Raw genomic sequence first — 27975 nt, 5'->3', positions numbered from 1 at the left:
GTTATTTTTAAAGATTTAAAGTTTATTGTGCAGGATGTTTTAAGTAAAAGACAAGACTGGTGAAAATGAAATAAAGTACAAAAATAAATACACTTTTATAATGATATTACAACTCCACACAAAACCAAAATTAAATATGTATAAATACAAAACATACCAAATACAAAAACAAATTCTGGCACTTGCCAAGAGAAAGGCCTCACGGAAGTTAAAAAAAGCTTGTGCTACAATATTTTATTACAGATCTTAGAAGCATGCTTAAAGTGAAAGGTTTAGCTGTGAAACCCAAAGAGAAGGTAAGCATTCATTTTTACTCACACTTAAACTAAACCTATTTTTTACATCAACGTATTGCCTATGCTAATAATAAATACAGCACATAAAACACCCTTTAAAAACAACAGTCTTTAGCACTGATATATCAACAGCACATTTTGTCACCCGTGACACAGGTTACTCTTGTAAATTTTTCCCCTCTTGAGATGTTTTCCATTCCTAAGGAAAGTTGGGAACCCAAACAGAGCTTTGATGCCCACTGGGTGAGCAGGAAGCTTACCTCAGGCATCTTCCGTATTACGTCTCAAATTTTAAAGAACCACAGCATTTGTATGAAGAAGGCAGGTCCTCCACTGGTGTGAACTCTTCAATTTACACTATTAGGGGAGCGCCACCCCCAAGTTTTCAAACAAACACCACAGTAAAGAGCGACCAAGCAGTGTCACTCTTGAAAGTGTTTAGGCAGTGTTTCTGCCTTTTTCTAAGTATGAAATTTGGGTAACTTACTGCATGGTATCAAACAGTTGTTTTGAACAACATCACTAGCTGCAGAGGACAGACGTGGTAGTAGATTAAAGCCACAACTAGTGCCACAAGCAAGCCAATTCACTCATCGCTGCTCCTGAAGACACTCTCCTCATCCCACCATTACTGTTTCTCTTTCATGCTGACTATTTAACACAATGAAATTTTTGGTCACTCTTTTTTCTCTTCTGTCTGTGTCAACATGTTACAAAGTTAGGGCATTGCGTAGTATCGATACTGGGAAAGCAACAAAATATAACCCATTTCGCATTCAGATAGTCAAGTTCTCTACTACTACTGTTACAGAGCAAAACAGTGAAAGACTTACACAGCCAAGCTTTTCTCTGTTGGACTTTGAATGTTAACATCATGTCTTAAGTTCCTTAAAAGACAGAAGTTACAAAGTTCTGCTCCCCTCAAGTTGAAGGCTAACATCAATCAGTAGGAAGATGAAGGCAAAACATGAGCATGATCTTTTAACGTTAGATTTTCATAAATATAAGAGTGTGTTTGTTGGGCTTGGGTAGGGATATTTTTTCAGCTGTGAAATAACGATTTCAGTACAAGGGCCTGTTAGATCACAGTAGAAGAGAAACTGCTCAGAAAAATTGTGGCTGTCATTAATGAAACATAAGGTATCTGAATTACTATTATAGACAATCATTTGTAAGTCTGAAATGGTAAAACATTTAAAATCTTGCCTTCTGAAATTTTTGTAGAACACATGCTTCTCTTCATCTTGGTCAAAAGTTATTTCCATATGAAAATGCAGTAGACAGCAAGGAAAAAAAAAGTCCTGGGACTCTTCCAGTACAGTGGCTTGATCTACATGTATAAATGCGCAGTTTCAGTATAGTCATTGAAGGTACGTCTGTCTGCCCAGAAGTTAATCTGGATCCGTGTCTGTCCAACTCCGCAGAAATGCAAAACATTTAGGCCATTAGTATTTAAATTGAGGTAATCGCATTCATATAGAAAGTACATTCAAAAAGGCTGCTGACAAATTCACTGAGGGAAGAGCTCAGTTTTGTTTAAAGTAATTTTTTTTCTTATTGAACTGCTTTATGGTATGAAACTAAAAATATATACACATGGCTTATTTATGGTGGCAGCCAGACGCAGAAATTGCAATTTTAAGTAATGTAAAATGTGTATGTCAGACACAAGAAACCAAGAGTATGAAAAAGTCACAAATTAGCTTAATGTTGCCCTGTGGTGGTCTTTAAATAAACAAGATTATGAATCTTATGTGTATGCAGTAGTATGAATATATAATAAGTTTTAACATGCAATTTTCCCACAAGTATTAGAGCTTCACAGCCCTTTATTAGTTCAATATGCTCGTATTAATGGGTCATTGTATGTTTATCATTTCTAAATATACATATGTGTATAGAAGATGCAATATTTGAATCAGTGCTGAGAATGCCATCGTTAAAAATTAGCCATTTTATCCCAGCGAGTGCTGTCTTCTTAAATTGTCACAACATTTGGCTTCTTTCTTTGGGTTCTTCCTGCATATGCTCCTAAAAATGAAGTAGAAACATTACTGGTTTACAATTAGTAGGACTGTTTCTGTAACAGGATTATCCAACAAAAATAGCTGAGAAGTTTACAACAAATTTTTCTAAGCAGTATTATATATTCAGTGGCTACTTTTCAAATGACAGTTTTCACAATGTTACACCCAAAATGCCTTACAAAAACTACCTATGTTTGAAAGTAACAACATTTAATAGTATTTCCTTCCTCAGTAACTATTTCATCTTCTTTTCTGCTACTCTAAAACATGTACAACTACAATTCACAAGTTTTTAAGAGATAAGTCTGTTTATAACATCACCAAGACAGAGATTAAATGACTGATAAGTTTAACAATGTCATGTATTACTTTTAAATAAACTATCAATTAAAATAATATTATACAAGTCAAATATTTAAAATAACTCTTTCCTTTTCCCCAGCTGCCATATTAATAAATCAAGAGACAGTTGTAGGTTTCCATGTGTCAATATACACAACTAGAATTAAAAGTGCAGTATGAATGAGGTCATCAGGCAGAGCCCCTATAAACGTAAAGCTGCTCAAGTATAAAAATACATAAAACAAACCTCTCTACATGGAACCAATATATATAAATATATATTTAGAAAGCCATATTATACTACACGTAGCACAAGTATCTTCCAGTAATAAGGGTTTAGCACTGCAGGCTGCTAGAAAGTAGCACAACTCAGCATTTGTTAGGTTCAAGCAGTCACCGAGTGTCCAGCAACGTGAGCAAACATCTACACAAAGCAGTGAAAACCATACCACATGGTGCAGAGCAGTGGAAATGGAAGACAGCCATGGAAGAGAAACAATTACCAGGCAATTAAATGAACGTGACAAAGTAAGTGCCAGGCCTTTTTAGGATCTTCAGTTACTCTTTGTCAGAGTTGCAGTGGTTACTCACAGGTGTCCGAGGGCCACATTCAGCACAGTGCAAAGAAGCTTTGGTAGTGCCCACAGAGACCTTACTGCAGCAGGATCCCTCACATCTGAGCACTGTTTCCCGCTATACAAAAAGGCATTCTCAGTGGCCCAGCACTCTGCAGGGCTGTTCTCTTCAGCTCACCTGTGATCTTGGAGGACAACCAACCAGGCTGACAGGCATGATGCTTTATTAGTGATTTGACACTACCTCTTAACTCTCCTCAAGTGCACTCCAAGTTACATAAAAATCTCACATACAGAATAGGACAGTATGGGGAAGTGTAAAAGCCCCAGCAATCTAGACTAAGGAACTGAAGAAGCCAAATTTTACTAAAGAGAATTACTGTCCTTCTGAATACAATTATCACACAACCTTTTTCAGTGGCAGGGGGAGCAATTACATGAGGCCTCTCTCCTACGTCATACAATTGACCTGCTACACACAGTAGCAAGTCTGATGCCCTCCTGAAGTGCTGGCCTGAATGCTAACACCCTTCACAGCACACACCATCTCACACGGGCAATCTGCTCTCTGCTCAGCCTGGACAGGCATGCGGGAAAGCCCACGCTTGGCCAAGTGCTGCTGCCACCCAAATAGCCTATGTGCCTCATGCCCCTTATTTCTTTTCCACAGCACTTAGACTGCTACAACTCTTCATTTTCTGACATGCACTACTTCTGCTAAAATAAAAGCAGCATATACATTTGTTCGGTTTTTTACATTTTCTTTTCAAATTGACTTGAGATTACAGTTTCTCTGTCTATGGTCCTTCCCAGACAGAACTTGTTGCCTCATTACAGATGACTTTCAAGGATCTCTCTTGAAAAGATACTTTATTACTCCAAAAACAGAAAAAAAATAACCAAAAAATCCGATTCAACAACATAGAGAATTATGACTAAGATAAACTCAGGGACTCACTTAGTAGAGCGGCACGCACTGCCAACACAGAAGAGCAAAAGAGAATGCTTTAACTGGATGTCTGATGCCAGGCGCAAATGTAAACACCACTGTAGATCATTACGAGCTGAGTGTGAATTATATGAGATTGGCCGTGGCATCCGAATCTCAAATCGGTGCTAAACTTGACACTGACACCACCCTTACACTACTACTCTTTTACAACCTCTGTAATACTGTAACTGGTAGAGGCCTTGATTGTTTTGTTGCCCCTGTTCTTCAGCCCTCTCATTTACTAGTTAATACCAGACACATTTTTGCAAACTTGCAGACGAAAACTTGCCTTAATGGCTACCTCTGGTGGCAAAAAATTATACTGCTTACTTAATTTTCTGCTTTATATTTCAGAGATATTATTTATTACCTTTGCTAATTTTTCTGTAGCGTCACTCAGCGCAACTGTACAGCTGCCTTGCTCCACTTTACTGGTGACAGCACTGCCAGAAGAATTGGCAACAGAAAAATAAATGAACAAACCCTGGCTGTAATCTCATTGTTTACTTTATTTTTTTGCCCTACTTTTTTCTTTTTTTCTCCTTCTTCAAACTGAAATGTTACAGATGTGTGCGCACAGTTTCTTACTATACATCCTTCTGCAGCCACCTCTCTTGGCTTCACAAAGTACTATGAAAAGACCAAACACTGGGATAACATGACATCTGAACAGTCTACACACTGCACTAAAGCTCGCAGATACTCCCTGCCAGATTGCGCCAGGGCAGTAATAAATGGAGAATTTCCCTTATAGGAAAGGTTTGATACTGAATACATAAAGATAATTCACATCACTATGGAAACCGTTTAAATCCTGCTACATTATAATTTGCCTTACTGAGCCCCAAAATTCCCAATTTTTATACTTGACTTGTTGAACTCCCCTTTGAGAACAAAGTGTAATTAAGAGCTTAAACAGTTTTAAAATATATACATCACTTTACCTTTTGATAAATTAAGGTTTGTCACTTAAGAAATTTAAAATATGAATAAAAAAAAGGAAATTGTACAAGATGTTTCATAGTGTTTTATTCCCTTCATGGCTGAACAGGCTGAAAACTGAGAGGTTTGGCACTATTATAAAATCCTTTTAATAAAAGGTAACCGATCAGTAATCTCTGTATGCAAGTACAGGAATACTCCACTTTTACAATGCTGACTGAAAAGTCTGAAACTGTCCTTCCTGTCCTTTCCATAGGCTTCGTGTTGCAGACAAGTTACACGTGTGTACAAAACTAAGAATCAAATTATATTAAGATTCTAATCCAAGTCTAGTTTGACTACTATTAGCTTCTCAAACAGTTACAGTGAATGTATCTGGAAAACTTTTTTATGACTGGGCAGCTGGTGAGTGAAAGCAAATGAGCTGTGCAGTACATTCTATATACTATGTTTACAGAATTTGAAAGTGGATGGTTAAGTTACCAGCGCATGTTTATTTAAAGAGATAGGTTAGATTTAAGATATAGCAAAGCAGGTGCACAAGAAAAGGAAAGCAATATAAATATTTACTTTTTCTAGATACTAGTAACTTATTTACTATAAGATCCAAGCACCAATTTTCTACACACCTGAAACAGCCTTGTTAGACACTCTGCTCTCTGGGGCCTTCTTTCTATTTTGCTCAACCCCCTTCATTGAGGTCTTAGGGGTTCTAATTAAATACAAGAGAGTTAATAAGTCACTTGCATCAAAATTGAAAGGCTGTATCCAAAAATATAAAGACACTATCAAACTGCGTTTAGCATGAAAACATTTTTTACAGTGTCCTACAGAGCCTCCTCCTGAGTACGTGTACAATTCCTATTGACATTATTATGGCTTAAGTAGATACATTAAATAGGAGAATATCTCCCCACGAACAGATTTTTAAAACTCTATTCAAGAAACTGATTCAGTTCAGATACTGTGGCATTACAGTCTACATTTAAAAATACACATATTTCATTAAGTGGAAGCAAAGCTTCATGGAATGAATGTTACAAATAGAAATGCTGGAACATGGTGTAAATGGAGACAATACACAAGAGGATGAGAACACTAAACATTTTCTTGCAGTATAAGGTAAAACAAAGCTTCATCACTCTCTCAAAATACTGTGAGAAATAATTATTTTTACTTTGAACAACAGCTGCACCAGTATGTGTAAATATTATTCAGAAATTACTGTGCTTTTGCACTTTGCATTTACTTTCATCTTTAGGCTATAAAAATGCTGTGCCCTTACCCTTGTCTGCAAAGTAGTCTATGAACTGGGGCATTCTGTCCTTGATTTGGTTGAAGTACACTGTTAAAACACAAACTTTTATTAGCACTTTTTCCCCTTCTTTAAAAAAATAAAATCTCATAAGGAATACTGAATTCTGCATCATGTTTCACATAACAAATTTCAGAAAGGCTAACAGGCTCTGTAATGCAGATGACACGCAGGCAAAAGTGGCAGGAATTAAAATTCCAGAATAGGATTACTACTCTGCTATTTAAAACACAGAAACAAAAAAGCACGCAGATAAAACTCTCAACAGTGCCCTGGGTTCCTCGTCATCGATAAGGACATACAGGAGAAAAGGACTGAATCACTTAAACTCGTTGAAGGTTGAACTGTATTAGTAGACAGCATGTCTTCAAAGCTTTTGGGTAAGCATAGGATTAAAATTGCCAGGTATCTGACTTTTTATACTAGAAAAAGGTGCAGACAGGCCTCCTAAGGGCTGCTGTCTTCCTGAACAGCAAGCATTGAACACTGTAACTTCTGATCTAAGCAAACAACACACAATCTAGAAGCAAGAACTTTTCCTCACGACAGAAAGCCACTTCTTTTCTGACAGCTTTCTAAAGATAAGCATATCAATGTTTACATTGCAAAGTAAAGGGTATTAAGAAAAGCAGTTGTGTCAAACTGAATCTTAAGAGATCCTAATAGTGTATCTCAGAGAAAAACCTGAACCTGAGCACAGAGATTTAAAGCCATAAATAAATAATTTCTGAAGATAAAATTTCAGGACTCTGAAGAAAATAAATCTTTTCTAACATCTAATGAGTTAATAAAACCCTTTCTCAGACCATGCTAAATCATATTTCATTACTGCCTGTCATTACAGTGGAAGGAATTGAGCTGATTGATGGCAAACCAGCAATGCAGATCAAAGAATCTATCATTATAAGACAGTTCTTTAAAAGCATCCTAATACAAGTAATCTTCACTCACCGGCTTTCAGGAGTTTTTTGTTTTATGATTATTTTTTTACTTGGCATTCCCATTTCTGAAGCCCTAGAGAAACAAAAAGTATTGAAACATATTAAAACTATAAAATCATCATCTAGGTCTTAAACAGAAACAGTAAGAGAAAACCTACAACAGGATCTACATCTACATGTAATACTGCCAGAGCAGTACTACAGATTATTGCTTTTTACTCATGAGCAAGTATTACTTGCTAAATATTACTATTAGTAATATTAGTAAGACACCACACAGCTGAAGACAGTTTTTTATCCATTCTTCCTAGGAGAGATATTAGTTTGCAAAGATGTTACTCCAAAAACTTCCTTTCACTATTTCCAATGCCTCCTACTTGTCCTCTTGCACCCCATCCCCACCACCATAAAGGGAGAACTGCACATACTTCATGTACTTTTTCCTGTCCAGAGATTTCTGCGTAGCTGTTGAAAGTGTCACTCTCTCTCTTGGGCTCTTTACTTTATCCTAAAAAAGCAAAAGAACCGACAATAACACTAGTTACTGCTCCTACTGAGCTTAATCTCATCTGATCTGCCCCTACTTAAAAGAAATAAAATCAAAAAAAAAAACCCCTCCAAACAACAAAACCAACAGTGTTTTCAGTACTGTTCACATTCAGGCTAAATTCAAGGGTTTTTTATTTTTTAAAATTAAAGGATCTTCCTTATATTAACAGATTAAAAAGGTCTGTGTGCTGTAACAAATTCTTATTTAAAGTATGAACTTTTTGTTATTACTTTCACCATGTTTTTCATTCTAATTTTTACACATCTACATATTAAAAGTTTCAACATATTAATCTCCTACTGCAGTGACCTCTTTTATTATTTGAAGAAAGTTACCTACAGGAGCATAATTAAACAACAACTTAGATTTAAAAAACTTTTACTGGGTGAGGAAGACTCTCTTAAAAGCAAAACGATTCAGTACGTAAAGTCTTAAAACATGTTATGTTCTCTTGACTATAACACACCATTTGCCTGAGCATCTTCTCTTTACGAACTTCACGATCATGACGCAGAATACTCATTCTTTCTGATGCCTCCATTGCAAAAAAGATGTCATGGATGTCATACAGAGCAGCTCGCAGCTGGAAAGAATAATTAAAATTTTATTAAAATATTCAGTCCAGTTAACATTCCCATGGTTTTGCTCATCAAGCTCTTCTCACTTTCAATCTAAACAAAACACTCGAAAAGATAATTTTGAAATCTCTCTTAATGTGTCAGCACAACATGGAATCTTCTCTTCACAGCCCTAGTTTAAACTTTTTACTTTAAACAGTCACTGTGAAGGTGTTAGGTATTTATATTACAAAAGCAGAATAGCTAGGAGAGAAAAAAAAAGGTTTAAATTGTGTCACCTGAGCCATTACTCTTTCATGAAGGGATGCATCTTGTGCTGAAACACTTCCTCTTTTTAATGGGGCTTCAGACTGAAAATTTTTTATGAACTCCTTAGTATCCTGGGGAAGACAGGAAAGTAAGATTAAGCACCAAGCATAACCATTCACAACAAAGGAATCATTACAAACTGTACACATAGGACATACAGTCTTTCTTTGACTTGGACCTTATGACACTAAGCAATGCAACACTCAAACCTGTTCATGTGACAGACATTCCCAAATTCTTCTGAAAAGAGAAAATGCATGATTTCATCTGTCAATCGAAGATAGGAACAAAAACAAACACGAGGAGAAGCCGCATAATATAAAAATGCTGATCTTACTTTTACAGTTTGCTTAAGATGTTTCAGTTTTTCTGTCTGAAGGAGTCTACGAGTGAGAAACCCCTTCACCACAGCAGTGATCTTATCGAACTTCATTTGTATCTCTGGACTGAAAACCTTAAAAGAAAAGAAGTGTTTTCTGAACATTTGATAAAAAAGCAAGAATGATGAATTATTTTTCAAATAACATCGATCATGTGACATAAGCTTTCAAGTAAGAAACAAGCTGTTGATAAAAGTTTTGGCTGTAATACTAACTTAGCAGAAGCAATATATTGTTATATGATTATTTTGCTTATATGAACGAGAAAAATATCCTATACAGCTCTCTCATGTAATTGAAGTTAATATAGGAAGGAAAACTAATTTTTTCTGTGAGATTTATTACCGCATAGCTATTATAAAGTTACTAGTGTCTTACAAAAACTAGAGGGCTTTTTAAGCTATAAATAAATCTTTTTTTTTCCTTACCTGGGTCCACCTAGTTTTGATCCTGTTACTCGGCCTAGATACTGAGGTTTTTATAAGTCCTGATGGTCCCCAGAGAAAGAATGAAGTTTCATTTGTTGAAGCAAAGGTGTTAGGTGTTGTAGTATGAGCAAAACCTGCATGCAAAGCACAATGTACAGTTCAACACACACTTTCATCCATAAAGTAGTGACTATGTGTGCGTACACACTCCGCTCAGAGGTAGCAGCCTTGTTTACAAGGTCAATTGTAGGCAAGAAGCAATCTGAATATTTCCGATTCATTTCCTAGCAAAATTTGCTAAACAGAAAACAAAACATTTCATAGTGTTCTGGAACAGATGAGAGGTGTTCCATCAGCTACAGCTGTAATTCCTTGCAGTCAAGACCCCTTGGAAGAGCCTTTCTAATCCTCCTACACAAACGAGAACACCTGGCCCACTGCTGTGCAGCTACCATGGCACGAGGATGAACCTTCTGTGACATGATGCAAATCCACCTCCTCATCCTTGATCAAACCAGTTTACTTTTAGCTTGTTTTCCTCAAATATGCCCTATAACAATTATGTACAAATGCAATACATGGAACAGTGCAACAATGGCTGAAACTGTGCTAAATGCCAGCTACACAAAGATGAACCACAGAATTTGTTTAACATAAGCTGTCAGCAGCTGAAGGCAGCAGCTGTCTGCATGTCCTGACCAACAAGTGCCCCAGGACAGGAACACTGCGTTTATCAATTCAGTGGGGCAGCTGCTCCAGTCAAGCACTGCAGAGCAAAATATATCACAACATTTAACCTACATACTACCCGCTCAGTTTTACCAATGCTGGTAGAGTTTGCATTACGGACTGTCTCCAGCTGAGACTGCACACTTTCCAGCAAGCCACTTTCGCTTTTTTTCCTCCACTCCAACTCCATCCTACTGTTAATATTCACTTTGGAAATTTCTATTTCCGTTGTAGTGACCTTCTTTCCTTTCAACTTTCTCTCCTGCTCTTCCAGTTCCTACAAAAGAAAGAATCAACTATAAGACTATTTTTCTAACTCTGCAAAGGTACAGAATATACATTTTAAAACCAACTGCTTCCTGACAAACTGCAATACAGCACACATGCCCTTTGCTTAGAATTTTTCCTCTCTTTACCTTACCTTCTGCAATTTCTCCTGTTCTCTCTCTTGTTCAGCTATCAGAATCGACAGTTGTTGTGCATGCTGTTCTTCAAGTCTCTTCCTCATTTCTTCAAAGGCCAACATTTTAGTTTTTAAAATATCTTCTGAGAAGATACATTACAAAGAATCAAATATTAAATAATTTTCTTTATGATCTTTGCCACAGACATACATGCCTTTAACAGGAGCAATTTGCATCATCCGTAAAAAAGTAAAACATATCTTTGACACCAGGTTTCCATTATGTACTGCGAAGAACCTTGATATCAAGTTTCCATTATGTATTGCAAAGAACCTCCTGTTACTACGGTCCTTCAAAATATTTGCATTTGCAGTGGGATAAGCATGTGAATGGAACAGGAGTAACATCAACTGAGCCTGTATTAAAATAAGGACACAAAACTCTAGCTCTAAGAATAGACCACCTACACTTGCTTGAGTGAATTAAAATCATTTATGTCACTTCAGCCTGATTTGGTAGATACACATTGAAACGTATTCAGACAGGCTGTCTTTTCTTTTAGTAGCCTTATTTAGATCTCATGGAATAAGACATAACTTTCTTAGTAAAACTGAATTCCAATTTCTACATGCAAAAGGGAAAGTAATATTTGTGCTGTCAAATGATGCCCTTGAGAATAAATACAGAATTCACAAAACTGATACACAATGTTTTAGCTGATGTTTCCTCATAAATTGTTTAATCAAGTATTTGTTACAAATGTTATGACTTTTGACTCCAAATGACTCCTAAGACAGCAATTACTCCATTCTGTAGCAGTTAAAAACGGCTCAAGTAGTAAGTTGAATTGCAGAATTTGTCATTAATTAAAAATTAGAGAAATAATGAGGTTACTGAAAAAAAGATAATTCACACAATAAGATTTTAGCCTTTTGATATATATATATGTACTTAGTAATGATCATTGGGTTTTTTCTAAAAGATTTATAAACTGAGAAGTAGTTTAAGAAGAACCCTCAACCAGAGGAAATGTTTTACCTTTTGCCATACTATCAGAGGCTGCATTCTTGGCAATGTAAACTGATCCCACAGGATATTTCTGTTCTTGCAACCACTGCTCCTCTTGTTCTTCCATTCCAACTGTTAGAACACAGGGACTGTTTTCTTTTTGGCTGTTGTCGGGGTCCAAATCGAGTCTACGTTTTACCTTTTCAAAACTATTTTCTAGAAACTGCTCGTTTGCTGGGGAAACACTTGGAGTGTCCATCTGCTGTCGTGTATTCTTGCTCTGCATTAGTAGCGGGGATGGGTTTTCTACGTCATAAGATTTATTGAGTTCTACTGGAGAATTACATTTAGTATTTTCTAGCAAACTAGATGGTTTGGTTTCGTTCACAGCTAGGAGCTTCTGTGTTACTGTAGGCTGACTGATGGCAAACGGCTCATTCAATTTTGGAGCTACAATATTAGTGCTAGTCTCTACTCTATACGGCCCTCTGCTGTCCATCACTACCTGTCCTTCCACTGTAGCCAACAACGTTCCTTTGCTTTCCAAGTGCCCCAAGGAATGGCGATTCGGTTTGCCAACCCCCAAGTCATCACAAGGGCCTGAAGAATTCCTGTTGACACCAGGAACTCTGCTAGGGCAAACCATAGTGAAGTCCACCATGAACTTTGGCACTGATTCAGACACATTATTTTTATCAGCAATATCTTGCATGATTAAATCCATTGCTCTACCCTTGCCTTTAGGACTTAACTCATAAGCATTCACAGGGTTATTTATAACTATGTGTCCCATTGATAAAGGTCTTGGGCGCCTTCGATACGTTTTAGGGCTCATGCTTGGCTCTGGGCTTGGCAACTTGGCATAAGAGCCTGTGAGGCTCCTGACAATGCTACTGTCACGATCAAACACAGAAGTCTTTTTAAATTCTTCATCTGAATCAGAATCCACCAACGGGGGTGTTCCAACTCTCATAGGTATGTCCACTTTAGAAAAACTGGATAAAGTGGACATACTTGTAGTTGTATGAGTAGAGGCACCTTGGAGAAGGGTATTTGATTTATTGAGACTGGGTTTATCAAGTGTTGGAGCAGTGCAACTTCTGCCTGTAAGCTTTACTCTTTCTTTCACAGAGTCAATTGTTTTAACGCCATCATTTTCTTTATCCGAATGACTTTCACTCACGCTTCTCTTGGAATTACTTTTTGAGCTACGCTTGGTTTGCTCTTTCTCTATATACTCCCTAGATTTCTTCATCAGGTTCTGAAGACTCATTACATATGGATCTTGGACTTCCTCATCCGACAGTGACACTCCTAGTCCCTCTTGCTTTTGCAAAGGATGTGTCACAAGCTTATTATGCACATCGTCAGGAGATGCAGGCCTTGGACAAGGTACGTCTTCTGAGAAGCGACTCTCGCTTTGCTTTGAAAAAACACTTTCTTCTGCTGCTTTAACTACTTCTGTCACATCTGATGTCACCTGCCCAGTAGTATCTCCTGGCATAAGTTCTGGTGTCTTTTCAAGCTCCGTGGGGCCGTGCCTTTCAGGAGAACATGCCAAACTGACATCTGATAGAGCTGTGAAGCCAGTTGAAGCTTTTGAATCTGCATCAGGGCAGGTATTCTCAGCCTCCTGTGCGTTCACGTTACCCACACTAGGTCCCTTCCTGATCTGCAAACAAAAATTTAAAAAAAAAAAAAAGTATTTTCAATGAAATCGCCTCAGATTCCTGCAAGCTTCACCTGAATTTAAAAAAAAGAATGCTACCACCTTAAAACCAATAAAAAAGTTCAGTTCAACTGTTACCTATTTCCTACAAATTACTTACAATACAGAGCTCTTTGCAATGAGAAAGAGGTTATTGGAATTAAAATATGAATTTGAATAATGGTCCACTCAGCATTTTTACTGATACCAAGTATCTGAATGCAAAAATGCTCTTTTGTTCATAAGGTAATTTGGATATATTCAAATAATTTTATGGCTTCAAATTATATTGAGAGATTACTCTTAAAATATGAAAACATGTTTATATTAAATAAGAAATGTAATTGAAAAATTTCAGCACGAAATATAGACTAACCTATAGACAACTAAGAACAAATCAACAAAATTCCTAACAAGAATAGTGGAACTATAAAAAAAAATTCTTCATTTCTTTACTAATCCAGAGACAATTAAATACAAGTTTTCATTTGTCAAATACTTGGAAAAACAAGTTTATTTAAGTGAGAATTAAATGCTATTTCTAGCCAGCACTTGTTTAAAAGGATTTTCACTCTAAAATTATCCTACAGGTTATCCTATATGTTGCAACTCAATTATCACGGGAACACCTTTCAAAAAGAAAAAAAAAAAAGCTAACTTTTTTTGTATGGAACATATGTTCCTGGTCTGCTATTCAAATTCCAAGCCAGGCAACTGTTGCCATGTAGCCCCCAGTAAACAATGCAAACGAGTAGGTTTTGTTTGCTACCTTAGTAACTCAATAAATTCAGTGGTAACTGTACTTGTATAAGCAACAGATTAATTTAAAGACTGTATAACAACTGTTTCAAAGAAAATAATACTGCTTGATTAGATGTATTTAATATTGTTTTCAATTTAAACCTCTACTAAATTCATCATTGAAGCAGCAAAGAAAACAAAATAGTTGCAGTAAAATTATAAAGCACACAACAGAATTACAAGTGATGCGAAGGTAATTTTAATTCTGTAATCGTTAAGGTTGAATATAGATTATTTTCTGATTAAGCTATAAGCTTGCAAATCAAGCAAGACAGTTGCTCTAACACTGGGGGTTTTGTTAATTTGTTTTTACAATCTAGTTGTTTCAAACACAGTTACAAAAGCAACAGTCACTCATCTGGTGTGGTCTGTCTTTTGCATATACCAAAACAAGCAGTGAAAAGCAAGTTCCATGCATTACAATGAACGTATATATTATCACTAAAAAATCAATTATCAGGTCACATAGCATGAAATACCAGCAAACACTGGTTCTGGAGAGTTAACTGCTATTAACTTCATGTTTATACTGGTGAATATTTAAAACCCAGCACTTTCTCAAAATGTCTATAAGCAGAGGTTTTCTGTAAAGCTGTAAGAAGGCTTTGGACTGACACTACCTGAACATTTTCTAGAATCTCCTGAACACGATTCAATAAAGCTCTTTTCCAGGAGTTCTGTCTCCAGGTCTCTAGCTCCAGTGCTTTCTGTTTATATTGCTGTATTTCCTTTTTCTTTTCAACGCTAAGCTGCAAAACAGTGTAAGAAACATGGTTTATATCACTAAATGCAAATTTCAATACAGAATTACAGAAATAAATTAAAACAATAGAACAAAATAGAACAACAATCACCTAAGTTGAGGCTTTGCGCAAATTTGAAATGCCAGCTTCTTTTTAACCAATTATACTTTTTTTTAATGGAGGATGCACAAAATGCCTTCTTGGCACACATGCAAATGAACATGAATATAATTTATAAAAAAATTTGCATGAACATTACATGCTACAGTACCAACTTCAAATGACACAGGACTCAAGACTGCAGGACGGGTCTTTCCAAGTCCTCTATGCAGATGGGAGGTTTGGGCATCCTGTAGAGGCCTCTGTGACCCATCTTCCTACCTGTACTGAAACTATTAAGCTCTATGAAGCACTAGCTCGCACTTGCCCTCTTGAACCAGAGGTGAATTTCACAACAAGCCAGAAATGTATGCAAGCAGTCTTCTGGATCATTTCAACAATCAGAATCTGAAAATCTTCTGAGTTACTACTTTAGAATATGTAGTTTGGATAGAAGTCAAAACTAGATCTACAAAACTACATTTACAAGAAATGGTTTCACAAAGTTCTACAAAATTAAGTAGTCCCAAGCCAAATTATGCATTTCTTCTATGAAACATTAAAATATCCACCCATTTGTAAATAAAAAACACTACAATATATCATTTAGTCTCCAATGTATATCTGTATCATGATTTTTGGAGATTGTTGTTAGAGAGTCTCTCCATTCATACCTCCCATCACTGAAACAAGGAAGTCAGCTGCATTATTGCACAAACTACCAACAGTCTTCTGCTTGGCTCTATTTGCATTAAGCATAGAATGACTTAACATAATTGATGAGCCTGTGAAATACATTAGAGGAAGCTGCAAACACATGCAAAAAGAAATTCACTTAAAACCTTTTTAACTATGTCAGTATTTCCTATTTACACTTTTTTTTTTTTTGACTCTTTTAAACAAACTCACACGTTCAATATTTGGAATGTCAATGTGATTTTACATGAAGTTAACCCCAGCAATAACATCAATCTATTTAATACCACAAACATTTTTACTCCTCTCAGGAAGGTAACAAATTTCAAGAAATTAAAGCAAATGTAGTCAATGTGGAAAAAAGTACATGTTACCCCTTTACTTTGTAAAATTAAGGCTAGGAATGCTTCAAATACACTAAGCATCAGGTCAAATGATACCTCACACAGAGATGTAGCTTCAGTAGAATCATTACACGTGTACATCAAAGCTAGTGCCAGTAGCACAGTTAGCACACCAGGGAGGAAAAAAGGGAAAAAAGGGAAAAAAGGGAAAAAAGGGAAAAAAGGGAAAAAGGGGAAAAAATAAAAAAGAAAAAATAAAAAAGGGAAAAAAGGGAAAAAAGGGAAAAAAGGGAAAAAAGGGAAAAAAGGGAAAAAAGGGAAAAAAGGGAAAAAAGGGAAAAAAGGGCCTTACCAGAGGGGAAAGCACAGGAACGCCATGGAATTGAATGAGGGAGGTATTTTTGTGCTGAACAGTGAAAGAGGTTTCTCTTTTTATTGCCTCTTCTTGGATTCTGGAAAGATGCTTCTTACAGAATATTTCATAGTCCTCCATCTTCATGTTAACTAAGCTGCAAAGAATAATGTTACTCTTCCATGTGCTTCCAAGACCATGAAGGGAAAACAACATCACGACTAATTCTGTGTCACTATATTCTGGGAAACAAATTATACATTAGAAAACTCAATTAAGTTTCTCTGCCTCCTATCATTAAAAAAAGCTGCAAAACTGTTCTTTTTTTCCCATATAAAAATAGAATCTGCATATATGAGCAAAAAAAGATGATCACAGGTGCACTGAGAAGGCGGCAAGCATTGAGATAATCAGGATTTACAAAACTACACATGCTACAGATAATCTTAACAATTTCCATCAAAAACTAAACCTTTAAGGTCTCCTATGACTATCAGACAGATCCTATCAACTGTAAAAAAAATAAATAAATAAAATTGCAGCCAAATTTTAAAAATTAAAAAAAGAATTAAGCTGGTATTAAAGCAAGACCAGCCTTTATATTTAGGGGGCTAAGAGGAATTTGTGTCTCACTCCCACGAGCCTCCTCCTCGATACATCCTGTGTGAACAGACGCCAATACTTCCAGCAAAAAAAATAAATGACAGCCTAGTTTCCTTAAACGGGCCTACGCATCGCACACTGCCCATCCCCGCCGGAGTTACAACCCAGAGCCGAGCGCCCCTGTCAAGGCCTGCTCACGGCCGACTCCTGCCCTCCGCCCGCCCGCTCCGGGCGCACCGAGCCCCGCCCAGCCTGCCCGGCAGGACCCCTGCTCCCGGGCCCGGGCTACAGCCTCCCCTCTCCCCTGGGCTGCCCTGCCCCACACCTGCCCCATACCCGCCGCCGGGAGGCAGGTGGCACTGGCGGGGCCAGCCACGGGGCCACCCGGCAGCAGCGCGCCCACCGCAGCCACTGTCCCCCCGCGGGCCCCGGCCCGGCGCACGGCCCCCCAGGCCCTCGCCAACCCCTCGGTACCTGTGCGGGGCCCGGAGCCCCGCAGCCCCGGCCCGGCCCGCTCGTTCCCCGCAGCCGCCCGAGCGCCGCGCGCGGCACTGCCCCGCCACCTCACGGCAACGGTCCCGGCCGCGCCCGCGCGGCACTACAAGCCCCAGCGCGCACCGCGGCCCCGCTCCGCCCTCCTCGGGGCGGGACACGGGCGGGGCGCTGCCTTGTCTCGGGCCGAAAATCGAGGACAAACCCTCTCGATTTGGTCTGGGCGCGGACGTGAGCTCGATGTACGAACCTCTCCACACGCCTGAGCCCCGCGGGACACGGCTGTCATTTCTGGGCGAGCTCCCAGGCAAAGGCAGCCGCAATTTTCAGAGGTACGAGATGGGTTTGAGGGCCATCCTGGTGCCCTGATTTCCACCGATTCCACCCATCGATCTCCCAGACAAGTTTCCCTCTTAGCACGGGTGAAGTGTATGCTCTTTATCACATTGAATATCACACGGCTGCGCAGTCCGTGTATAGTCAGGACCACAAACGTGCCGCCAGCAGGTATCAGTTTCACCGAACACACTGTGATGAGAAAGATAAACACAAGAACTTGTTAATCTGCTCTTTGAGGACAGCCTCACGATGTCACCGCAGACATCCTACCCCTCCCGCCCGGGCGGCAGCCAGCTGCTGGTCCAGCCCCCCGGAGGAGCAGGTAATACTCACCCATGAGGCAGGTCAGGCGGAAAATGACACACGCTCGTTTGCCAGCACTCGGCCCACGCAAAATTAATTTAAATTTACGGAAACATCTAGGTCCCAGTGAGCATTTAGAGATGTTAAAGCTGTCGTTCTTGTTTCAAAAAACAACTCCTTCATCTGTTACCTCTTCACCATGTTAAATATTATTGAAGGTTTTAAAAATCTTCATCTTTAATCTTAACAAATGCTGTTGTTTATCAAAATATTTTTAAATATGTAAAACATTTAATTAGACATTCCATTATTTGTTATGTGTCTGCATATACACGGCTGATTTTTCTCAGATTCACCTGGCAGAAGCGCAAAACCAGAGACAGAAAAGAATATCTGAGAAGCTCAAAACCAGCTAGGTCAATATGTGACAAATATTTATCTCAGCTATTAAAAATAAAAATTAAATCCAGTTTAGAAGATTGCCTGGTGCCTGTCCCACCTCTGGTTGGCAAGAGTTCCTCACTTCCCTTCAGTTAACACCATTTATTTTTGTCTGCGCCATTTTTTATCTGCAATAACCCGTAGTTATTCCTTCTGGCAGTGCTCCTCCGACCTTTACCTGAGGAGGTTTCTCCGCCCTGGGAGCTCCCGGCCCCGGCGCCTCCACCCGCCCCTCAGCGCCTGCCGGCGGGCGGGGCCGAGCGGGGATTGGCTGGCGGTGACGGCTGCCACGCGCCGGTTAGCTGAAGGCGGGCCACCGGCGGGCGCCGATTGGTTGTTGGCGGCTGGTGGCTGGTGGCTGCGTGCTGGTTGGCTGGCGCTGGGCGCGGCGGCGTTGCCGTCGCAATTGCCCTGAGGAGGGGCGGCGGTGGCAGCGTCCGCGGGCCCGGTGCGGCACGGCTCGGCGGGCGCCGCTGCCGCCATGTTGTGCTACGGGGAGGGCCTGCTGAGCTCCTTCACGGCGCTGCTGGGGGCAGTGCTGGCGCTGAGCCGCAGCCCGGCGCTGGCCTGCCTGCTCACGGCCGGCCTCTACCTGGCGCTGTACCTCTTCAGCCTGGAGCCCGCCGCGCCTCAGACCGCTCGGCGCGTCCTGCGGCCCCGCGGCGCCGCCGCCCGCATCGCCCACCGCGGCGCCGCGCACGACGCGCCCGAGAACACGCTGGCGGCCATCCGACAGGTCAGCGCGGCGGGGCCTCACCGTAGCGTGCCCGCCGCCCCTCCACGAGCCCCTCCTCGCCCGGCCCGGCCCGGCTCCGCTCCGCTCCGAGGGCCGGCCGTGCCCCGGGGGGCGCTGGGGGCGCGTGTACCCTGCCAGCTGCTAAGAGACGTGCAGGGCCTGGGGCGAGGCTGGAAGTGTGAGGCAAAGCTGCCAAATGCTCCGTAGAGAGCGAGCGAGTCTCGGGGAGCCTGTCTGCGCTAGGTCTGGTGGGGGAGAGGCTGGAATCGTGGGCAGTAATACGAGGGTTATGTTTGATAATCTGCCTTTTCAGCAGGCACCAATCCCTCGTCGCCCCACATAACTCCAGCTTCGTCCACCTATCCGCAGGAAGCTGCATGGCTTGGCAGTCCTTCATCCCGAGTGGATTCAGAACAGTCTGATCAGATCTGAGTCTTATGGGAACTGAGTTATATCCTTGGTGCTGATGGATATTGTAGCAGTGTAGCAATAATGAAATACTGTATTTTGCTGATGTTGCAACAGAATATAGAGAGCAGGCAGCAACTTAGTAACGGGTCATTTGCTTTTTAAGCCTTGAAGATCTGTAATGAGAATCCACAGACAGAAGGTCTGATATTGTGAGAACTTTAGTGTGTACAGCCCTGCCGTGAAACTTACTGCTGCCTCATCTGCAAGGCATCGTGGTGCAGCCAGGGTTCAAAATCTGTTTCTGAAAATCATTTGAAATCGTGATCAGCAGTCTCTCAAGTGTGTATCTGTGATGATGAGATGCTGCAGATCTGATGGTCTCTTACCTTTGGGTGAGGCAGGGCTCTTTGTTCTGATAAATTGTGAAGCTGCACAATAGAGATCCTTACTTGGCAGATACCTCTAGAGTAACCTGTAGTGCATAGCTGGCATTGTCTTTCTGGTGCATTGGTCCTTTTCCCAGGAGGGCGTTTGGCCTTCAGAACAGTTCACCTTGCTTGCAGTTCACTCAGGTGCTTTTCTGAGGAGTTCCTGGGAAATAGCCAGGGCAGGAGCAGGGTGTATGAAATGTTCTAAGGCAGCCCAGCTGCTTATTGCTCTCTGAGATGGGGATTCCTCGGATAGGAGCAGGGATTTGCCTCCATACATCTACTATTTAGTACAAGCGTGGTAAGTGGTGCTTCTGGGAAGTTTTGTATCTACTGCATATGGTGGGTTAACCGTACTGCACATGAATGGCGAATCTGACTCTTAAAGGAAACGTTGCACCTGTGTGCCATAAAAAAGGGATGATAGCTTTTCCTTGTGCAAGCAAAGACTTCATGCTCTGATGGCCTGCTCTGATTCTGGCTTCTAAGTCTTAATCTAGAAATTACCTAAACTGTAGGCATTTGCTTCCCTTCCTTTTTAGAAAGAAGCATAACTTAAGGACTCAGGAGTTATTAGACCAGAAGGAGAGAGCAGGATTCTTTTTTGCACTTTTTATCCTGAAACAGTCCCAGTCCCAAGACACAGACATTATCACTATGGGTTTATCTGTAAAATAGATTGCATACTTTCAGTTGATCTACAAATGCTTCTCACAATAACTTGGCTGAAGCCTACTTGGTTCTGCAGATCAAGCTTACTGAAAAGAACATTAATAGTTTATTATTTTTTTACCAGAATACAAACTAATTATAGCTGTACCTATGTTAAATCTATAAAGCTGTCTCTTCTGTTGTGTATGTGATTTTTTTTTTTTTTTTTTTTTTTTTTTTTTTTTTTAAGGCAGCTCAGAATGGAGCAATGGGTGTTGAGCTGGATCTTGAATTTACTGCAGATGGTGTTCCCATTCTAATGCATGATGAAACAGTAGACAGGACAACTGATGGGTCTGGAAGATTGTGTGACTTGACTTTTGATGAAATTAGGAGGCTTAATCCAGCTGCAAAACATAAGCTATGGTAAATGAACTACTGCTATTCAGAAAATATTGCTTCAACAGTGAAAAAAACAAAATTATTGATTTGATCTATCACTGATGAAAATTTTTGTAGATTTAAAACTTAAGAGTCCCATGTGTTACTTCTCATTTGATTTTAGAAGCGTATGACATGATATCTTCTTACCCATCCTTGCAATAGGAACAGTGAAGCAGAGTCAAGATAATTGGCTTACAAGGACAAAATCCACAGGCACCTAATGTGAAAGAGGCTAATCTCTACATAAGGTTCCCCTAAATTGACTGCAGGACCCTAAAGATACTGGGAGTTTCATGATATGTCAAAATTGGCTTGAGTAATTACTTCTAAATTTAATTTTATTCACATATATTTCTTGACTGATTGTGTCTTGGGGATTCTAAGCATCAGGAGTATACTGTTGAAAAGGAGCGAGACAGATTTCCTGAGGAGTCTCAGGTAGGAGCTGTGACCCCAGGGGCTGGTTAGGTCCTTCCAGTGGTATGCAGGGGAAAATATTTTTATACATTACTAAAATTTTGATAACAATGCAACTGCTACAGTATCATAAGTGAACCCATTTTAGAGGTGGAACTTTTAATGTGTATTCCTTGGATTTCTGAGACACTGCATTAGGGATTTCCAGACTCTTGTAAATATACCACCTGCGAGTCTGTGCTACAAGTAGGATCTTCCCCGTCTGTTACTGGAAAGGTGATGGCTTGAGCCACTCAGCGAGAACTTCCATGTCGGTGGTTACTGCTGATCAGCTGTTGTTCACTGTCACCTTATCAGGAATAATTTATTGATGTGTGAAGCTGCTTCTCCTACATCCTCGGCTTGTCCTGCTTGTTCTGCCAGGATCTGCACATCTGGCTCAGGGCTAGGGAGCGCAGGCAAAGCAGGGTGAAGGGGGTGGATAGATGGTCAGCAGTTGGGACTGAATGCTTATTTGTGGTAGTTGTGGAAGGAGATGAAGAACTGAGGTTAGCGTTTTGGTGTAGGACACGGGGTTGGTGAGCATCGGATTAGACCTTGAATTTGGAAGGATATAATTGTCTAGTGGGATTCTGTGGGAAAAGGAGATGTGCACATATCCCTCTGCATGTGCAGCCTGTCACTGGGTGAGAGAGCCACAACTGCCATTGCTAGTGGTGCTTGATCCCACCTCTAATACTAGTGTGTCAGCAAACTATGTAGTAGGGGATTTGTGTGCCCGTGTGTGCACACATGTATCCTGACTGCACTCCAGTGAGGAGTTCTCCATTTCTACAGGAGCGAATTCCAAGGTGAAAAGGTGCCAACTCTGAGAGAAGGTGTTGTGGAGTCTATGCATCACAATCTTATAATCTACTTCGACGTCAAAGGCCATGCAAATCAGGTACCGCTTACTGTACTAAGACACCTTCCTTCACCCTTTGGGTTTCTAACCTGCTTTGCTGTTGGTCTCAAACTGGTATTTGTGGTATGGTCCCTCCTCTAATGTGAGTGACACTGGGTCTGCTGTTTGTGTCATCCAAAGTTGGGCTGTCAAAGCAAAGACAACGTGTTCCCTTGTCCCATTCCCTTGTCCTGGGAAGCTGCAACTAAAAATTAGCATGAGACCTGGGTGAGTGTTGAGTTCAGCTCACAGCACCACCATGAAACAAAGCAAAGTGAGTTCCCTGCCTGTGCTGAGGGGAGCAAGTACTTCATCTTCAGCCTCCAACTAGGGATCCTGCTTGTCTGTAATTTGCATTACTGAAGGCAGATACAAGTGATCAATCATTATTCCAATTTGCATAAAATGTTAATTATTTTTTTTAGCATAGCAAAATATGGAAATAAATTAGTTTTTCCCTTTGAACTAAACCCTTGAATTTTATCCACAATATATTTAAGGGTATTTCAAACACTGAGAATGCTACTCATTGCTGTAAACAGAATGATGAACGGAACTTCTGTTGCAAAAAAAATCACAACAAAATGTCATTTCTGTGTTAATGCTATAAACAAGATGCTGTTTTTCTTCTCCCCTCTTTCCATTTCAATCTTGCTACACAAACCAGGAAAGTATATTTAAAGGGGATTATTCTAAAATGACTTTGCAGTGTAAAGTAAATATGAGTGTGTGTATAAATATAACATCTGTGTGTATCTCTAATTGGCAGGCAGTTGACGCCCTGAAACAAATCTACCTGGAATTTCCGCATTTGTATAACAGCAGCATAGTCTGTTCTTTCATGCCAGATGTTGTTTATAAGGTGATGTTTCCCAAAAGTTTATTTTGGATATTTTTTTAGTTCTGTCTGGGAATTTCAGTAAGATATACAACTCCCAGTTCCAGATTACTTTTGGGTTCTTAAAATTGCCAAGACTTTTAAAAAAACAAATGAACCATAACACGTAATCTTACTAGATCACTCTGTGCTCATTAGATGCACATATGAATCTACAGCAATTCCCTCCATTCTGAAAGCTATGTAGAAAAAAGTGTGTCGCTCTTACAGTTGGCACATGGCCAGGTATCTGTGTGTAAGGTCCCTGTTAAATAAACCTCACATTTTGATGTAAATGTAGACTATTCTTAAAACTGTTTCCTAATTCTCATTGCCAAGTCCATTTACTATGTATTTTATTCCATTGCCTGACTGTTATGCATTTTTTTTAACATAAGAGCAGTTGCTTATTCGGTATGTTTTAAAGAAAAAACAGTAAAATATCATGAACAGCTTACTAAGAGAGTTAACAAAAGGATCTGGAGGGGAAGGGGAGAAGGATTCTGGTAGAGCTGCAGATGCAAGCTAGCACTTTGTATCTGACCTCCCTAGGTTTATATTTAATGCAGCTTGGCTTTTGTATGAATTACAGACTTTTCTCCTTGATCTTCCAGATGAGACAAGCTGACAGGAATGTTGTGACAGCACTAACACACAGGCCTTGGCATCTCAGTCATTTGGGGGATGGGACACCCCGTTTCAATTCCGCCTGGAAACATTACTTGTATATGATGATGGATGTCATTCTGGATTGGAGCCTACACAGTTTCTTGTGGCGATTGTGTGGGGTTTCAGCTTTCCTCATACAGAAAAATTTTGTTTCTCAGTAAGTGTTAAAACATCCTAATATATCAGGAGGTATTACCATTCTATTAGTATATAAGGGTGGAGTTAACATAGTACGTGTTAATGTGTTCCATTAAGTATTGTGTGAGGTTGTTTAGATAGTTTCTTTACCCCATGCTATTTTATTAAGCCTCTGTCTTTTCAATCTGTATTTTTATCTTATGTCAGATCGTAAGTTTAATCTCAAAGGGGAAGAAAATTATTGCTTTTGCCTGTTTACAGTAATAAAACACAAAGAGATGACGTTGCAAAAGATGACGCACTATTGTTCGTGATGGGATAGTGATGTAAGACTAAAACTCAGTTGTAGCCTCAGCACTTTCTGACTTAAATATGGCAGTGTCAGCCTTCCTTTTACGGTGTCTTTGTTCCTTGCAGAGCGTACGTGAGGCACTGGTCTTCAAAAGGAATTCAAGTGGTTGCCTGGACAGTGAACACATTTGCCGAAAAAAGCTACTACGAAACCGTCCTTGAATCCAGTTACATCACCGACAGTTTGGTGGAAGACTGTGATCCCCATTACTAGACCTGTGCTTTGCAGACACTCGCCAACCTAAATAAACTGTTGGCCAACCTAAATAAACTGTTGGCCAACCTAAATAAACTGTTGGCCAACCTAAATAAACTGTTCAGGCAGGTCTGAATTCACCATCGAGAGGGTACCTACTGGTGCAGACAGGACCGCTAATGATCGTTCTGGGAAAAGGAAGAGCAGTATCACAGAATCAACCAGGTTGGAAGAGACCTCAGGGATCATCGAGTCCAACCGTTGCCCTTACACCACCCTGTCAACTAGACCATGGCACTAAGTGCCATGTCCAGTCTTTTCTTAAACACATCCAGAGATGGTGACTCCACCACCTCCCTGGGCAGCCCATTCCAATGTCTAATAACCCTTTCTGTAAAGAAATTCTTCCTGATGTCCAACCTGAACCTCCCCGGGCGAAGCCTGAGGCTGTGCCCTCTTGTCCTATCGCTAGTTGCCCGGGAGAAGAGGCCAACTCCCACTTCACTACAACCTCCCTTCAGGTAGTTGTAGACTGCAATAAGGTCACCTCGGAGCCTCCTCTTCTCCAGGCTAAACAACCCCAGCTCCCTCAGCCGTTCCTCGTAGGTCAGACCCTCCAGACCCTTCACCAGCTTGGTCGCCCTCCTCTGGACTCGCTCCAACACCTCAACATCTTTCTTGAAGTGTGGGGCCCAGAACTGAACACAGTACTCAAGATGTGGCCTCACCAGTGCCGAGTAGAGAGGGACGATCACTTCCCTAGACCGGCTGGCTACACTATTCCTAATAGAGGCCAGGATGCCATTAGCCTTCTTGGCCACCTGGGCACACTGCTGGCTCATGTTTAGCCGGCTGTCGATCAGCACCCCCAGGTCTCTTTCCACCGGGCCGCTTTCTAACCACTCTTCCCCCAGCCTGTAGAGCTGCATGGGGTTGTTGTGGCCGAAGTGTAAGACCCGGCACTTGTTCTTGTTGAACCTCATGCCGTTGGTCTCGGCCCAGTAGCTTACTTCTGCTCTATGCTCAGCTCTCAAATGCAGACAACCCCTCTGTTGGAACACTGGACAAAGCAGAGGTACGGCCACGCACAGTCTGAGGGGATCGCACTGTAACGTACAAGGATCAGATTTGACAAGCTGACTGGACAATATGCTGTCCCTGCAGGTTGCTTTGTAATTCTCAGACTGTTCCTTTGCTTTGTTTAAATCTTAGTTATAAAGTCATTATCAGCAATTTTTGGTGGCAAAAGTTAAAATTGTACCTTGATTATAGTAACTAAACAGTCTGTTCTACGACTGTATAATAATTTGAGGTTGATTTATGGCATCTTAAAAATATCTACATTACTGTTCTTAAAACAGAACCTGAAAATAATGATGCCAAAATAGAGGGTGAGCATATTTCCCTCCCACTGCATGGAAAGATGGCTGTGCTGTGTCTTGACAAGGAAAAGAAAGCCAGCTTTCCATGTTCAGTGTGAAGACTGTGAGAATTAATGAATAAAACTTGAATATCTTCTTATCTTCCAGACTTTTTTTTTTCCAGGATAGAAGATGATGTCTTCTAATGATACAGCACATGAATGTATTTATTTTTAAAAGAAAGCTATATATTGAGTGCTGGTAGTGGTAGAACAAAGAGAGCTGAAATGTCTTTTTACTCTGCTGATTGTTTGCATGATTGAAGGGCACTCACAAGGATATGTGGGAAACCGTAATCCAGATTTAACTTGAAATCAGAACAGTCTGCAGTTACAATAAACAAGTATCTGATAGCTCAGGGGTATGGTATTCTTTGTCAGCTGTGCACTGGTAGATTGATGTAAAACGTCAAAATTAGTGCAGGTTGCTTCCTGTTTTTTCTAACAAGTAAAACCCATGTGTTCTCATCACAGCTACCATCAATGTGCCATGAAGGATTTTGGCTCCGCTCTGGAAGGAGCAGGTAGTTAGGAAAGACTGTCAGTGATTGGCAACAGCAGAAAACCCTTGTGGAGCCAGCCCTGATGTAAACTAGACCACCTTTTCTTTATGGCCAATATATGGAAAACTTACTAAATTTAGTCATTTCATTTCAGAAGAATGTGACACTTATTTCAGCAGAAATGAGGAATGGAACATTCCTTGACCACTTCGTTAGCCATTTCGTGAGTCCTGTAGCCTCTACCTTCATGGCTGGGTTCTATGGGCGCTCCCCGAGCAGCTGGCAGAAGAGCAAATGACCCTTCACGGCAAATGACACTTGCTCCAAAGGTCCATTTCTTGCTGCTGCTTGAGTTGCTGGCACTGCTCAGTCACCGCCCTCAGTGCAAACACTAGGCCATATTCAATATTCACAGCCAGACTCCACAGCTCTATGTGCAGAAAAACATAATAAAATTGAATCTCTGGGTCTCACACTGTGTGTGTAAAGTTTGTCCTTTTTTCTGTACCTTTGGTGGCTTGTTTGGGTTGTCTGTGTTACGAACAGGACGAAAAGATGTGCCTCTTTCCTAAGGCGTTTTTATGTCCAAAGCAACGAGGGAGGAATAAACCAGGCAATAGCAGAAAATGGGCTAAAAAAAAAGTTATCATCATCATGGCAAAGGTGTGGCTCTGAATAAAAAGAAGCTGCATCGAGTGTCTCAAATTCATATATGATTAAAAAAATCCTTTACTGGAGAAGGTACGTGTAAACTTTTTGTTTACAAACAGTGGTTTTACACAGAGGAGAATTTTGATATGTAGTCACTCTGAAAAAAGAGTTCTGATAATTTTTAACATCAAAGCTGCTTTTGAGTGACTGTAATAAACTAAAAATCAAATAGAAGCTTAACCTGCTTCACACAAGTTACTTTGCAGCCATTACAATGTCTCAGTCATTAAAAACAACTGCACTTTAATTTCCTTCCATTTTTATTTGACTAATACTTTCGGTTTAGATTAGATAAAAGCAATTTGAACAATATAACTGATATAAAAATATTTTTAGACCAAAGC

At 40.3% G+C, this 27975-nt stretch overlaps 2 protein-coding genes across 8 annotated transcripts; one reads left to right on the top strand and one right to left on the bottom strand.

Annotated features, from left to right (window-relative positions):
• Positions 1-34: 34 nt before the first annotated feature.
• Positions 35-18922, bottom strand: CCP110 (centriolar coiled-coil protein 110). 4 transcript variants are annotated; one of them, XM_068423608.1, is made up of 16 exons: positions 18326-18922; positions 17904-18181; positions 16559-16715; positions 14945-15073; positions 11846-13487; positions 10825-10949; positions 10497-10680; positions 9675-9808; positions 9204-9320; positions 8836-8937; positions 8446-8562; positions 7858-7937; positions 7440-7502; positions 6459-6518; positions 5803-5885; positions 35-2327 (listed from the first exon to the last, which is right to left on the bottom strand). In XM_068423608.1, the coding sequence occupies exons 3-16, from the start codon at positions 16703-16705 to the stop codon at positions 2275-2277; spliced, it is 3036 nt and encodes a 1011-aa protein (XP_068279709.1). In that variant the 5' UTR covers positions 16706-16715; positions 17904-18181; positions 18326-18922; the 3' UTR covers positions 35-2274. The 4 variants fall into 4 exon arrangements, with proteins under 4 accessions (XP_068279709.1, XP_068279711.1, XP_068279712.1 ...); XM_068423610.1 differs by having other exon boundaries at positions 10825-10946; XM_068423611.1 differs by lacking the exon at positions 5803-5885.
• A 222-nt stretch (positions 18923-19144) lies between these two features.
• Positions 19145-27393, top strand: GDE1 (glycerophosphodiester phosphodiesterase 1). Of its 4 annotated transcripts, none has more exons than XM_068422722.1 (6): positions 19145-19472; positions 21213-21388; positions 22661-22766; positions 23536-23628; positions 24258-24469; positions 24868-27393. In XM_068422722.1, the coding sequence occupies exons 1-6, from the start codon at positions 19218-19220 to the stop codon at positions 25013-25015; spliced, it is 990 nt and encodes a 329-aa protein (XP_068278823.1). In that variant the 5' UTR covers positions 19145-19217; the 3' UTR covers positions 25016-27393. The 4 variants fall into 4 exon arrangements, with proteins under 4 accessions (XP_068278823.1, XP_068278824.1, XP_068278826.1 ...); XM_068422725.1 differs by having other exon boundaries at positions 19399-19472; positions 21217-21388; XM_068422724.1 differs by lacking the exon at positions 19145-19472 and adding an exon at positions 20465-20612.
• Positions 27394-27975: the final 582 nt, after the last annotated feature.

The sequence above is a fragment of the Nyctibius grandis genome, chromosome Z (assembly GCF_013368605.1).
Source record: "Nyctibius grandis isolate bNycGra1 chromosome Z, bNycGra1.pri, whole genome shotgun sequence".
NCBI classification, from domain to species: domain Eukaryota; kingdom Metazoa; phylum Chordata; class Aves; order Nyctibiiformes; family Nyctibiidae; genus Nyctibius; species Nyctibius grandis.
This window is presented reverse-complemented; position numbering and strand designations above follow the sequence as displayed.

Excerpts from the sequence above, each read along its gene's own strand:
- CCP110 (XM_068423608.1), bottom strand. The coding sequence starts at position 16,705 with ATGAAGATGGAGGACTATGAAATATTCTGTAAGAAGCATCTTTCCAGA. Across the intron at positions 10,950-11,845 it reads CTCTGATAGTATGGCAAAAG|AAGATATTTTAAAAACTAAA; the intron begins GTAAAACATTTC and ends GTATCTTCTCAG. Across the intron at positions 9,321-9,674 it reads TCAAAACTAGGTGGACCCAG|GTTTTCAGTCCAGAGATACA; the intron begins GTAAGGAAAAAA and ends TTTTCTTTTAAG.
- GDE1 (XM_068422722.1), top strand. The coding sequence starts at position 19,218 with ATGTTGTGCTACGGGGAGGGCCTGCTGAGCTCCTTCACGGCGCTGCTG. Across the intron at positions 19,473-21,212 it reads CGCTGGCGGCCATCCGACAG|GCAGCTCAGAATGGAGCAAT; the intron begins GTCAGCGCGGCG and ends TTTTTTTTTAAG. Across the intron at positions 21,389-22,660 it reads GCTGCAAAACATAAGCTATG|GAGCGAATTCCAAGGTGAAA; the intron begins GTAAATGAACTA and ends CCATTTCTACAG.